Source organism: Opisthocomus hoazin, chromosome 1 (assembly GCF_030867145.1).
Source record: "Opisthocomus hoazin isolate bOpiHoa1 chromosome 1, bOpiHoa1.hap1, whole genome shotgun sequence".
In the NCBI taxonomy this organism is placed as follows: domain Eukaryota; kingdom Metazoa; phylum Chordata; class Aves; order Opisthocomiformes; family Opisthocomidae; genus Opisthocomus; species Opisthocomus hoazin.
The window spans coordinates 149,954,211-149,967,595 of record NC_134414.1 but is presented as its reverse complement, the minus strand read 5'-3'; the positions used below and the strand labels follow the sequence as shown (position 1 = coordinate 149,967,595).

Genomic DNA, 13,385 nt, shown 5'->3' with positions numbered 1-13,385 from the left:
TCCAGGATATTTCCTCCACACAAGATCTTCATATTTTAGTTTCTGTGCCCCCTTCTTCTTTTCGAGATCCCGTCTTCTTTTTGAGAATCCTTCTTTTTGGCACCACCTCTTCTTCCTGGGACCCCACGCCCCCAGTTTTCCCAATCTAAATTGTCTATGTGAGTAGTACAATGCCTGATCAGCCTCCTAATTAATGGTTCTCTCTTCTATCTCTTTACTAATTTTAGGATTCAGGACATGCCACTTTTGCTTTTTGCAGGTGTTACTAAAATTTACAACCAGCCCATACTAGTTGCAGTTAGCAAGTAGCAGGCTTCTGCTTGACAGTTCAGAATTCAGTTTCAGACACTCACACACACAGACCTTGCCATACGCATGCATCCAGTCATGTGTTGCCTATTAACATTCACAGTTTAAGCTATTTTTTTGTCTACAACAAGTATTCAGATGCAGGGCATGGCCAAAGAAGCACATTCCCTCCTTCAGTCTGTGACGTGAGCAGGGGAGAGTCGATACTCATCTGGTGGGTCTCATATCCAGACAATGCGGTTGATCCCTCTCCTGTGACAGCCCTGGGAAAAGCCACATCAGGGCGCTCCGTTGCCTTTGCTGGGGCTTCTCTGCCTGCCATCACTGCTTTGTACTCCTTTGTGGAGATGAACCTTGAACCACACAATCTAACACCTACAACACTAGGAAAATGAGAGGCTGGAGAGGATCCAGTGTTGAAGGTCATTGATGTAAAATGCTGCTTGTGAGAGGCAGGAGACCCAGCTCACCTGCTTGCTCCTGAGCTGCTGTATAAGCAGCACTGTGTGCAGTATGCTCTGTTACACATGTTGTGTCAGTGCCTGACTGCCTGATCCTGGCTACAGACCCTGTGCTGGGGGAGTACCACCGAGAGCAAGGAGAATGCTTCTTTCTCCATGGAGAGCAAAGATGATGCTTCTTCCCCATGAGCAGCTGAGGATACTCAGCTGAGTGCTGCTGCAGGGGCCAAAGTGGGTCAGGCAGGGAGCAAGAGCAACACAGGAATGAGGGAGCTGGGAGTAATGGGGCGGACTGGGAGATGGCTGAGAGGATCAAGAACCTTGTACACACAGGAAGAACTTAGAGGAGATTCGATCTGAGGCCCATTGGTTGACCACCCCCTCAAGATCAATATCTTCTCTAGTTAATGAGCTGCCTTGCAGCTTAACTTCCTGTTGTAGAGATCTTGAGTGGGAGATCACTGTACATCAAGGAGTTAGTGATCCACATAGCAGTTAACCTGAACACGCACAGGTCTGTGCTGTGCTGTATGTGCAGCATGGCCTTCAGGCTGTGTCCCTACACATGTCACTTGCCCACAGGATAAACTTGGCTGGTTGGTTGTAGCAGAGGAGCCTGGGGGCTCCTGCTTGGCACCAGCGATTGAGTCACCCGTGTGGCCTCACCTTTATTGAATAAAATGCAGCAAGAGGATCTCATGTGAATGTCTGCAATGAATAGGGTTGTTTCCTGCTAAGAAAAATGGTATCATATCTTGAATGACCAAAAAGAAGGAACTTCTCCACAGATAGGATCTGTGCATTGTGCCAAAGGAAAATCTATCTGGGGTCTGTCCGATGCTGCGTGAATGCAGAGTTTTCAGCATCTGAAGGGACATAAAATTTGCTTGCTGCTTATATGCCTCTTCTTATTCTATCTTATTAAAAAAGCTGTTTTATTAAGTCTTTTATTAATCATTCGTGCTGAGGTCCAGAAAGAACCCTGCACTATCTCCCTCTCTCATCTCATCCACCTCCCCTGTGCAGAACATTTGTGTTCTAGTGAAGTCTACCAAGGGTAAAATTTGTTGCCATGAGCAGGAGCAAGATACTCCACACACATGTGGTGGACAGAACAAGACATCACCAGCTTATCGTGCAGAGGTGAAGATCGATGCTAGACTCATGGAAATCCATCTTTGTTGCTGTTACACAGCCACTAATTCTGTGATGCAAAAGCAGCTGTGATGGAGATGAGGTAGTTTAAAATACTGTATGATCTTTCAGGATATTTAGTCCCATCCTGTCCTCCTTCACTCTGCTGTGGTGCTCCCATAGCACAATTTCACTCAGCTTTTAAAGTATCCTGGCCTTACCCATGCTCTGCAATCAAACAGTGACCCTACTGCTCAAAGACTCACAACATGCTAAGCTTTACAGCTCCTCTGCTGCTAGGCATGCAATATCGCTCTTGTCCATGCTGCAGGCTCACATTTTACAGCTGACACCTCATCAGCCCTGCCACTGGTGCAACCTACTCAGCATAGATCTTCCACTCCAAAAAGGGACCAGCAGTGAGGCTCACACCCCTTTGATTGGCATGGCCCCATCTAGAATACGTCCTGTTACAGTCAAAGATGCACCAAGATCCCACAAGACCCCTGCTGCACCCACATGAGTTGGTATGGTGAACGCAAGCTGGGCTGCCTTGGAAGGGTTTCCAAGTGCCTGGAGCCAGGGCTGGGGACAGAGGTGAAAAACGTGTATACCTTTCTCCTTGATTGGTTGCTAGCCCTAACTTGGATATTTTGGAACAACTCATGACACAAGTGAGGTTCAACAGTGCCTCAAACCTCAGCTCCATAACTATTGTGGTAATAATCAGTGGTGTGAGTGCTTATTTTCTTTTGAACGTCTTCTGCTGTTCGTGGCCTCTTAAAAGCTAAGCTTATGGCATAACTGGATTTCCTAACAATATTAGCCATAGTAAAATTTCTTGAGCTCATGGCTGAAACAAATGTTTCAAACATGAAGCAAGCCTTTCTGAAAGGCTGCTAAACTATTCCAAGTTTACTGAAACATGCATCTAATGGTTTGAAGACAATCTCCTTGTGTTTGGGAAAAGGAAGGTCATGACACAGGGCATTGGAGATAGTGACTGGAGACTGATCCTGCATCCACCCAGTTCAGGAGCTTATTCTGGACTACTGTCCCTCAGAGTACAGCAGTACCATACAATGGTTTCCAACAGAAAGCTAAAGCCTAAAAGCACAGCAGGAATTTTAGGATTGTAACACTGTAGTCTGGTGATTGTTCAGCCTTCTGGATTAAACACAAACTGTCATTCACAGACGCGCCAGTGCAGATCAAATGCTTATCCTCATACCAGGAGATCTCACCTGGTGGCAGAGAAGGTTGCTGAACCTCATCATCCTATTCTGTATCAAATCATATTTTTGACTGCAGTTGTGCTTGTTGTGAATGGCACACTGCTAAGTCCTACACTTATCACTCCTGGGCACACTACACATTTGGAACTTTACATCTGGTCTGTCCATACTTTTTCTCGTGGGAGTGATTTGAACTCCTTGCATACCTGGTTGCACGGCTGGAGCCCAAGTGCTGTTTCCACTGAGGTCATAGGAAAGATTTGTTTTCACTTCCAACCTCTTAAAAATCCTTGATCCATCTATTATTCTGCTTAGAGCACTACGAGAGATTTAGTTTGTCAATTGTCTCTTGCCATTCCCATTTGCCATATTACCACCTCAGTTCAGAACAAAATTTTGTTATCTCTCTCAGTGCCTTCCCACTTTGTGCCACTAAAGCCTGTGGAATATCCCCCAGTTGTAGGAGCTCTGAAGTCCTGCATATCCTTATATTTCTTGCTATTGAATTATATTAACCCAGAGAACAATGCTGGATATTTAGTGCTGATTTTTTTTTTTAATTTCAGTCTGTTCAGTTGGGAATACAGAAAATTAGAATATAGAAACTAAGGAAAAACATAGTTTGCTAAAAATTCAACCAAGAAGTTGCTAATTGAACCAGGTCTAGGCTTACAGGGAAGGTCAAGATTATGAACTATCAAATAATCTAAATAACAAGGCCTGAGAGATGGCATTTCTTTATATTCTGAACTCTTCAATGACAATTCCGACAGTGTTACCTCACGGGTTTCCGTTTTATGTCATATTACATATTGCATCTGGTTGAATCACTGATTTCCTGGCCCTGAAGTCTGCCTTGTGACTCGCAACCCCAATTGCGCGAACAAGGATTTACTGTGTTAATGTACTTTGTTATTTACAAATAATTCCAAAGAACTGTTAATGTATTCTTGAAAAATGTGCATTTATTTGGGTTTGAACATTAGACTTCCCCAGCCCCCACTTGAAAATGAAACAGTTTTCCAGTCATAATATTGAAAAAGACACTTTCGGTAATTTTCAACAAAACTTCCCTTTTTTTTTTTAGGAAGAAGAGCTTTTAACTATATAATTGCATTGAAGCTTTCCTTCATTTATTTTCTTTAATTTATGAATTAAAACTCTGGAGTTCATAGTATTTTCTTATGTCCCATTAATGATACTGTTACCAATTAGTCCTACGTTTTGATTTACTGCAAAGACTATGCCCCAGAGATCTCACGGGTTGTATAAAGGTGTGACTTCTTTGAATTGCAGGTACTCAGAAGTCTTGTTCTGTACCCTGCATTTCTAACAGCTAGATTTTCTCCTGAGAGGAATATAGTTACAATGTCTATACCTTTTCTTTTTCCAGTCTTTGTCAGGGAGATAGGAAAGACTGCTTCTGACATTTCAGGAAAGGAATTAACAGCAAGACTGAGCAAAGTTTGCATCTGTCTGTGATTTCGGAGTTGTCATCAAAGGTATGTTTCTCTAGGTAAGAAATTCCAGCACCTTCTGCAAGTCACCATTCAGTTCCTGATATTACACATGTAGGTAAGCTGAGCCGTAGGGTCCTGAGAACTACAAAGTTCCCAATGATTTCTAGAGCAGTGCGACTAGTGTCAGTGATCAAGGATTTAGCCTTGTTTTCTCTCTTTTACAGCACTACTGGTGTGAAAGAAACAGTCCTCTGATTTTGTCTGTCCTCATATTTCACTCTGCATTGTGATGAAGCTGTTGATGATAGCTAGGTTTTACTTAAAAAATTTAAATATAGTTAAATGAGAAAGAAATGGCTTGCTGGATTTTATTTTGCACTGCTAGATGAACAGTGAAGATATTGTCCAAGCATAAACCTCTCTTTTCCTTCCCCTCCATTTAAACTGCCTCTTTTGAATACTGTTGGACTTCTAGATCCTCTAGTCCCACAATACCAAATTTTTTTATTTAGTGAGATAAAAACCACTGAGATTTCATCCTCAAAAAAGCCTCAAATGATTTTTACCCTGTGTGTTCAGTGCTATTAGACTGAGCTGCTCTTCGCACTTTGGAGTAAGATACTGAACTTGGTTTTCTTACCAATTTACTTTGTACTGAAGGAACAGCAACTAAATGTTTTATAATACTACGTTTAATAATATTCCTAAACTGACAGGAGAGTTTGCAAAGAAATAGGGAACTTAAAAGGAAACAAAGTACTCTTGCTTGCTGTAATTACTGCTTCACGAAATACTGTCCATTTGTGTCAGAGGACTGCTCACTGCTGTTATACTGTGATTTGGGCATTATGCAGGGGAAACAGTTTTGTTACTTTTCTCTACCATTCATGCCAGATTTCTTTTTGACAATGACCTCTTTCTAGATCAGAACCTTTATGATGAATAAAACCAAAGTGATGGAGTTCGTCTTGATTGGATTTTCAGATTTTCCAGATCTGCAGATTCCGTTATTTGTCTTTTTTTTCCTGACTTACCTGGTCACCCTCGCTGGAAATGTCCTACTAATGACAGTTATCAGACTTCATCATCATCTTCACATCCCCATGTATTTCTTCCTTTCCATTCTCTCTTTTTCAGAAACTTGCTACACGTTTACTGTCATTCCCAAGATGCTGGTAAATCTAATAACAGAAAAAAAGTCCATTTCTTTCACTGGATGTGCTGTTCAGATGTTTTTCTTTGTTGGCTTTGCAGGCACTAACTGTGTGCTTCTAACAGCAATGGGGTATGACCGATGTGTTGCTATATGTAAACCATTACATTACAAAGTCATCATGAATGACAGAGTCTGCAGTCAGCTGGTGGCCTTTGCAACAGTGACTGGCTTTACCTTGTCCCTGATAGATACCTACTTTATATTCACATTGCCTTTCTGTGGAGAGAAGGCAATTCACCACTTCTTCTGTGACATAGCTCCTGTCATTCAGGCAGCTTGCACAGAAAATAATGGAATTGAGATAGTAATTTTTATTTTTTGTGTTGTGGTTGTGTTTGGCTCATTCTTCTTGATTCTTCTCTCGTATGTTTTGATCTTCAACACCATCCTCAAGATCCCCTCTACTGAGAGGAAACGTAAAGCCTTTTCCACTTGTGCCTCCCATCTCACTGTGGTTGTTGCGCACTTTGGGTGCGCCTCCATCGTCTATTTAAGGCCCAAATCTACCTATTCCCTAGAGGAGGACACTCTGATTTCTGTCACTTACACTGTGGTGACTCCCTTGCTGAACCCTGTGGTTTACAGCCTGAGGAACAAGGATGTGCACCTGGCCCTTCGGAAACACCTGGGAAGAAAATTGTGCAAATAAATGAGGTTAAGGTAGCTCCTTGAGGTTCTGGTGTGAATGGGGTCTTCCTCTAGGTAGATGGCTTTGTACTTTGGCACTAAAAAAAGAGGGTACAATTCAATATGGAATAATGCTGGATGCAAAGCTGGGTAATCCTAAAATAATTGGTTATAGGACAAATTGCATTACTAAAAGCAGAAATGCAGCTATCGCTTACTGCCAGCTACGTTGCTTACTGGGCAATGAAAAGATCATTGTGATGTCTTAAAAAGTAAAGGATTAGCGTGGTACCTGACCATTTGGATAACTGGGTCTGTATGAGACATTCACTGCCTTCATTAGCCTTTCTTATCCCCATGCTGGCTTTCACTTCAGAGCCAGACATCATTCCTGCACACAAAGACTCATAGAAGAAGTTAGACTCGAAGGGACCTCTGGGGCTCACCTGGCCCAGCATACATTTCTGAAGCAGGGTACCTCCTGACACACGCTCCTTTGCATGACTGCGTCATTCTTACCAGGCCCTGAGATCACCAGTGTGCTCCTGAAGAACAGTGTTTGGTTCCTCATTTCATACCACCCTGCAGAGGGAAGAAGAAGAACGAGCTTATCCTTACGACCCAGATGGGTGTAGAGCTGTTCAATGCAGTATGGGTGTCCTTCACCCCAGCTGATGATGACCTCTCCCCAGAGAACAAAGCTCCTGCAGCTTCATCAGTCCTATGTCACAGAGTGACCCTCAACCCCCAAGTAGGTGGCCATTAGCTCCACATCCATTTACGCTGCATTTAAGCTGAGACTGTTGGAGAGCAGATGGGCATCTGACTTTTCTCCTCTTGGACACTTGGTGTGAGATTGAGGAATACCTGTTCATGTGGAGTTTACCAGTTCTCTGAGCGCAGGGAAACTGACTGGCTCTCTCACACCCTTCCACTCTGTGGTGGTAGGCTAGACTCCCTAAAGCTGAAGCACAGCCAGAGAAAAGGACAAGAGTGACTGTGACTTGCTCTTGCTATTTTGATTTGCTCTCTTTGTCTTGGTGGGAGAGACACAAAGCTGTTGTTAAGTCGAGCCAGGGAGCTGATCTGTCTCTGATTGCCCTCTGTGGGAAAGCATCTGCCCTAGCTACTCCACACAGAAAAACATCATCCTACCTCGTGGCCGGCCTGGCTGCGCACACCCAGAGTAGAGCATGAGGGAGCAGTATGTATCTCAATGATGGGGATCCAGCATCTTTCGGGGGGGCTGGGTCTTCTACTGCTCATGTCCGAAGCTTGCTTCCACTTGTCTCCCCCAAGGCCTTCCAACCCAGTCACACTCAGCAAGATTGGAAGCAAACACCAAGTTACTCGGTGCCCATGCAAGTACCTCATTCCCATGTGAGAAAGGTGCTGCTTGAATCTCATGTTCTCCCTTCCTGTGCACACATAATAGAGCCCTGCTGAAATCACTCCCTTTCTAACCACATTACAAACCACAATAAAATAACTTGCTGAGATGACATGTCACCCTTTGGCCAGAAAATGTGAGCCTGTGCTCCACCTCACTGTGATGTTCCCCTGGACTCCCTGTGGCTCACCCAAGCCAAGAGCACAAGATGTGGGTGCCTTTCTTTTCAGACCTTCCTTCAAATCACAGGGCATGATTGCCATCGCAGGCCAGGACTGCAGGAGCTTCGTCTTTCACAGTTCCACAAAGGCCAGGTCCACAAGGGCAGCTAAGCATCCACATGGCAGCTAATTTTTGGTACGCTACGCAATCAAGTGCTTTTTCCCATCTCCACCTCCCGGCAGCCAATTGATGTTTTCTCAGCAGTAATCTCTGTCTGGTTTGGTCCTTGGGGAAAGCTTCTGGGATTTGGAGTTTGGGGAGGGATTTCATAGTGGGTCTCTCACAAGAATCACTTCATCCCTAAGACGGCAAGAGAAGCATAGCTGAAGAGCATAACAGGAAAGGGAAAAGCAAGAGAAAGTGGAACTTCTAGGGAACAGCAGTTGATGGAGGAGTGGATGGAAGAACGCATGAGGAAATGGCTGACAAGGAAACTGCACCTGAGCTAGGTAACGGGTGAAATCCCAGCTTTTATCTGACACCGATCGGACAACAAACGCTACAGCAGCGGGTGGTGGTGGTGCCTGGCCTGCCGTGCAGGTGATGCACTACCAGAGCTTGAGCCGAGCACGGAGGTCTCATCACCCCACTCAGAACTTGGAGCCTGCGGGCCGAGGCTCTGCCTGCCCAAACGGCTCAGGAGAGGGTCCCATGGTGCCCAGTGAGGAGCCGCACGGGGCGTCATTAAGGTGTCAGCCTTTGAACGATAACAAGTCTGACGGGGCTGCTGCAAGTGGCACGGGTGATTCCCAGTGCTGCTGTTGTGCTGCGAGACAGACCACAGTGGGGGTTGTTAAAAGTTAAGGCTTCTTGTTTTGCAAAGCAGTTACACGTCTGTTGGTGACAGTGTTAGGGACTGGCCATGCAGGGCCCCCAGGCAATGCTTGGTGAAGCCCCCGGGGCTGTGAGCAAAGCCAACACAACAACAGGCAGTTCGTCCTTGAAGACAAGGACAGATGACGAGCTCTGCTTCTCTGCCTTCCTTGGCCATGAGTAACCAGTAACATTTGGTCTGCAGCTCTGCCCTTCTGCCACAGCCTGAAGGTCTCTGGGCACGGCTGCTGCTGGCATGGGGATGCAGGCATGGCAGATGTGGTGGGGGAAGAAGGCTCCAAGTTTTTGCTGTGACTCCCACCTGCCTTTGGAAAGATCAAAACTGCCCCATTTCTTCTCTTTATGCATGAAAGGCGTAACCAAGAGGGCTCTTCCTGGCCACTAACTCTGGCTCTTCCTGTGCCCTGTCCCAGCAGATATGGGGCTTTGTCCTCTCCCACTTTCCCATGTTGGCCATGATCATTCTCACTATAGGATCCAGGATCCTCTTCTGTCTAAAACATTGAATGACCAGCCATGTGCCACTGCTGACCCTCTTCCCTCTCAGCACTCATTTCCTTCCTTCCTTTGCATCTGTTTTCTCTCCATTCATGTGCCTGGAAGGCTCTGAAAATGCCTGATGCCATTTACAGCCGGTCTGAAGGTGCCCCGTCTGAGTGCCTCTGCTCTGCCCAAGCTTGTCTGCACTCACCTCCCCTGTTTGCTGGCCAGTCCCACTGCTAAGGTTTCTCTGGCAGTGCCCCACGGAGTCGCCTACTTCCTGCAATCACCCCCATGCTGGAGAAAGAGCACGGTTCTTCTCATGTTATGAAGGACAAGGACAAACTTGCAGAGAGGACTGGAAGTCACTCCGCCAACGGGGCCATTAGCAGAGAGGCTGTAGGCAGTGACAAGGCCTGGACTTTGAATGTTTCACAGTCAGCTTCTGTTCTCCCCTCCTCCACTCCAGTCTTGCCCCGTAGCTAGAAAACATACCTTGCCATTAATCAAGTGCAGAATATGGTTGTAAAGAAAACGAGAAAGAAAACCCTTGTTGGAAAGAAGTGGCCAGAGAGATCCTCGCCCTTGAAAAATTTGAAAATTCCTTTTTTAAAGACAAGTTGTAGTGCAGTTGTTTAAGACGCCTCAGACTTGAGTATCAAACTTCAGGATACATTATCCCATAGGCCTTTCTCATGCCAGGTTATCTTCTGCTGCACACAAGGGAAGGAGACAACAAGAGCACTGGCTATCTTTGGCTTGTTTTCAGAAGTCCAGGTATGGAGTGCCTCTTTAAAATTTGATTGACCCTTTGTTTTAGCTGTCAGACTTGGGGTTCGAGCTGCCATGAGCCCAAGAGCTTTCATGCCCTCCCCACCCAGGAAGGGCAAACGCAGCTGGACTGTGGGGCACTGGCTGTCTCTCCCGTACTCCCCCTTGGGTCGGCGCAAGAGAAACCTCCAGGACGCTCTGCTCTTCCAGAAACATTCCCCCTCACCCTCCCTCACAGTCTGGGGGACAGATCCCTGCTTCCCCCCTAAACTACTGTCAGACCACGTGCAAACCTGAGCTGGAGGCAGGAGCTGCCCGGCAGGGCCAGTTGCCCTCCAGGCAGGTTCCTGCCCTCCTGCTCAGCCAGGGCTGCTCTACAGCCTCCCCCCTCATCCAGCTGTGTGCCCTTGTCCAGCCAGGAGACGCCAGGCCAACACGCAGCACAAAAGGCCCCGCGTCCCGCATGGCACTGCAAAAGCTTTTATTGCACCTGTAGAGCACAGTGCCTTGCCCGTGTAGCAGCGCGTGCCTTGCCCGGGTGGTGTGGGGCAAGAGCTTCTGCTCCCTTCTCACTTCACAGCAGGAAAGGCACGGGCAGGCGCAGCCCTGTGCTTGGGGCGTCTCTTCTTACTGGTGGTCGTCCTCTTTCTGGAGGGTGAGCCCACGCGCTGGCTGCGGGGGACAGTCCCGCCGCGGCGCCTGTGCACGCCGCCTCGTAGGAGCCGCTTGAGCGCGGAGCTCTCCCGCACGGCCGTCTGCAGGTGCGATGGAGAAATGCACTGCTGCTTGCTCCTCTTGGAAGCCCTGCCGGCCACGTCCATGGCCTGGCGCGTCACCCACTGCAGCACCGCAGCCAGGAAGACGGGGGCCTGGGCTCCAACGCGCTCCGCAAAGCGGCCGCTGCGCAGCTGCCGGTCCACGCGGCTGACGGGGAAGAGCAGCCCGGCCCGGGAGGAGCGGGAGCAGCGGCTCTTCCTGGGCTTTGCTTCGCTGCCTTCGGAGGGGCCCCCGGAGCCCGTCTCTTCGGTCTCCATCTCCTGCTCGGGCACCGTGCAGACCTCCTCTGCTCCCGACATGCCACTCGCAGCTCGCTCCGGTGTCTCTGCGCCGCGCCTGTCCGTGCCCGCCTGTCCTGGCCCTCCTTGCTGGCCCTGTCCGGTGGCTCCTGTCGCTGGGCTGGGGTTGCCTGAGCTCATCCCCGCCGGCCCGGCCAAGCCCTGCCTACGGCCGACCCTGCTGTGGCCGAGCCCCTCGGAAGCAGGGCTCCGGCTCCGGCTCTCTCCTGCGTGGACTGGGGCTCTTTGGTCCTGGGCAGCGGGAGCACACGCTCTACTTGGGTGGTGTGGACCAATAGGGAAGGACCTCCTCTGTGACCTCACCGCTCTGCTTGTGACATCATCTGCATTGGCCCCGCCCCAAGTGGATGAGCTCAGGGAGCAGCTCTGCTTCCCAGCTCCGTTCCCATTTTCCGTGGCAGAGGCTTTCCCAGCGCTTGGCCCAGGGAGGATCCGCCTCAAGGCCGTGCGCTCTCCTCTCCTCTGCCTTCCGCTCCCCGTCCCTGGCCTGCGACAGCTCTGCCTTCAGCCCTTGCCTCTCACCTTCAGCCCAAACCTGCATGGCTGCTCCTGGGGAGAGGACTTCCTTCCCTTCACCCTTCCTCATGTCGTGGGTTCCCAGAGCCACAGAATAGCTGAGCGCACAAGGAGTCCTTCAGGAGTATCTAGACCAACCCCCTGTCTAAGCTGATTCAGCTAGGTCAGGCTGTCCAGACCTGGGTCCCACTGGGTTTTGAGTAGGTCCACAGTGGAGGCTCCACAATCTCTTTGGGCAACAGCTCTTGAGCCTTGCCTTCTGTGGTCTGGACAGCCCCAGCTTTCACTTGTCTCCAGCCAAAATTCTTTTTCCTGCACCTTCCCCTTACTTCTCCAATGCCCTTTCTCTTTCCCTTCCCTCTGCTCTCATGTTGAGCAGGGCAGGGTGGAGTGTGATGCAGGCTGAAGGAATCCCAAACAGCTTGGGTAGAATACTAAATAATGTAGGAGACTACATATGCAGATACTTTATGTACCAACAACAGAAATTAATATTCTGTTCTTAAGTTGTTCTGCTCATAAGGTTACCTGTCTATTATGCATCTCACTAATTTCTAGTTGTTGGGAAGAAGAGTCTGCAACTTTACTTTTGCCCCAGCTCTCATGGAACTGAATTCACTTGTTCATCAAAAAGTAGCTTCTTCTAAGTAGCACAACAGGGAGACAGTGCTACTTCTCCTAATAAGGACACTGGGACCCAACCAGCCAGTCTGGGAAAGTGAAACCCCTTCAGATCTGGAGCACAAGGTTGAAGACTTCCCATTTTACTAGTCATTGTGAAAAAGAAATTGCCTTAAAAATCTGCTTGCAGTGACCTCATGGGAGGAGACCATTAAGAGTATTCTGAAACATGAACGGGATGATGGCACCCACATTGATGGTTTTGAGGACCAAACCTTGTCACAGTTCATGCTTGTAAAGCGCCCTTACCTGTCTGTGGCACAACAATAAGAGGAAATGGCCTCAAGTTGCGCCAGGGGAGGTTTAGATTGGATATTGGGAAAAAGGTCTTCACTGAAAGGGTTGTCAAGCACTGGAACAGGCTGCCCAGGGAAGTGGTTGAGTCTCCACCCCTGGAGGTGTTTAAAAGACCTATAGACATGGCACTCCGGGACATGGTTTAGTGTTGGACTTGGCAGTGTTAGGTTAACAGCTGGACTCGACCATCTTAGGGGTCTTTTCCAATCTAAATGGAGTCTATGATTCTACCCTCCTATGACCAGAAGGTGGCAGCAGGTCAGCACTGAGTCTATCAAGGGTCCCTTCATTAACTGCAGGAGGGTCTCGGTTGTTTCGACGCCATACAAAAGGTAAACTTTGCAGATGTCTGTGCTGCAGGCAGTTATAAGCAGGACACAGGGAAAAAGAAAATGCTTATCTTAAAAGTTCAGTTCCTGTTTCATCTTTCACACACTCTTGGTCTTATCTCAGTAAGAATTTTGCCCTGATTAGCTATGGAGAAATGTACATTGGTTTAAAAGTCAGTAGAGAAAATTTCACACTGCATTCAGTTTCTCTTTGATAACATTCTAGTAATAAACTCCAGTCTCCTAAACTTACTATATTATTGTACTACATCATAGTGTAATTTTAAAATAATTAAGAATTGCGAAGTATAGGATGCGTTTTTAAATATAAAATCTTGCTGGTTTAA

At 47.6% G+C, this 13,385-nt stretch overlaps 2 protein-coding genes across 2 annotated transcripts; one reads left to right on the top strand and one right to left on the bottom strand.

Annotated features, from left to right (window-relative positions):
* The first annotated feature begins 5,528 nt into the window (after positions 1–5,528).
* On the top strand, positions 5,529–6,464 carry LOC104336144 (olfactory receptor 10R2-like). The gene has a single exon (XM_009941958.2). It carries the CDS (start codon positions 5,535–5,537, stop codon positions 6,462–6,464), a length of 930 nt encoding a protein of 309 aa, XP_009940260.2. The 5' UTR covers positions 5,529–5,534.
* Positions 6,465–10,708: 4,244 nt separating this feature from the next.
* On the bottom strand, positions 10,709–11,335 carry LOC142360871 (histone H2A type 1-like). Its single transcript, XM_075416648.1, has one exon. The coding sequence runs from the start codon at positions 11,333–11,335 to the stop codon at positions 10,709–10,711; it is 627 nt and encodes a 208-aa protein (XP_075272763.1).
* Positions 11,336–13,385: the final 2,050 nt, after the last annotated feature.

Coding starts and splice junctions, on each gene's coding strand:
- LOC104336144 (XM_009941958.2), top strand. CDS start 5,535: ATGATGAATAAAACCAAAGTGATGGAGTTCGTCTTGATTGGATTTTCA.
- LOC142360871 (XM_075416648.1), bottom strand. CDS start 11,335: ATGAGCTCAGGCAACCCCAGCCCAGCGACAGGAGCCACCGGACAGGGC.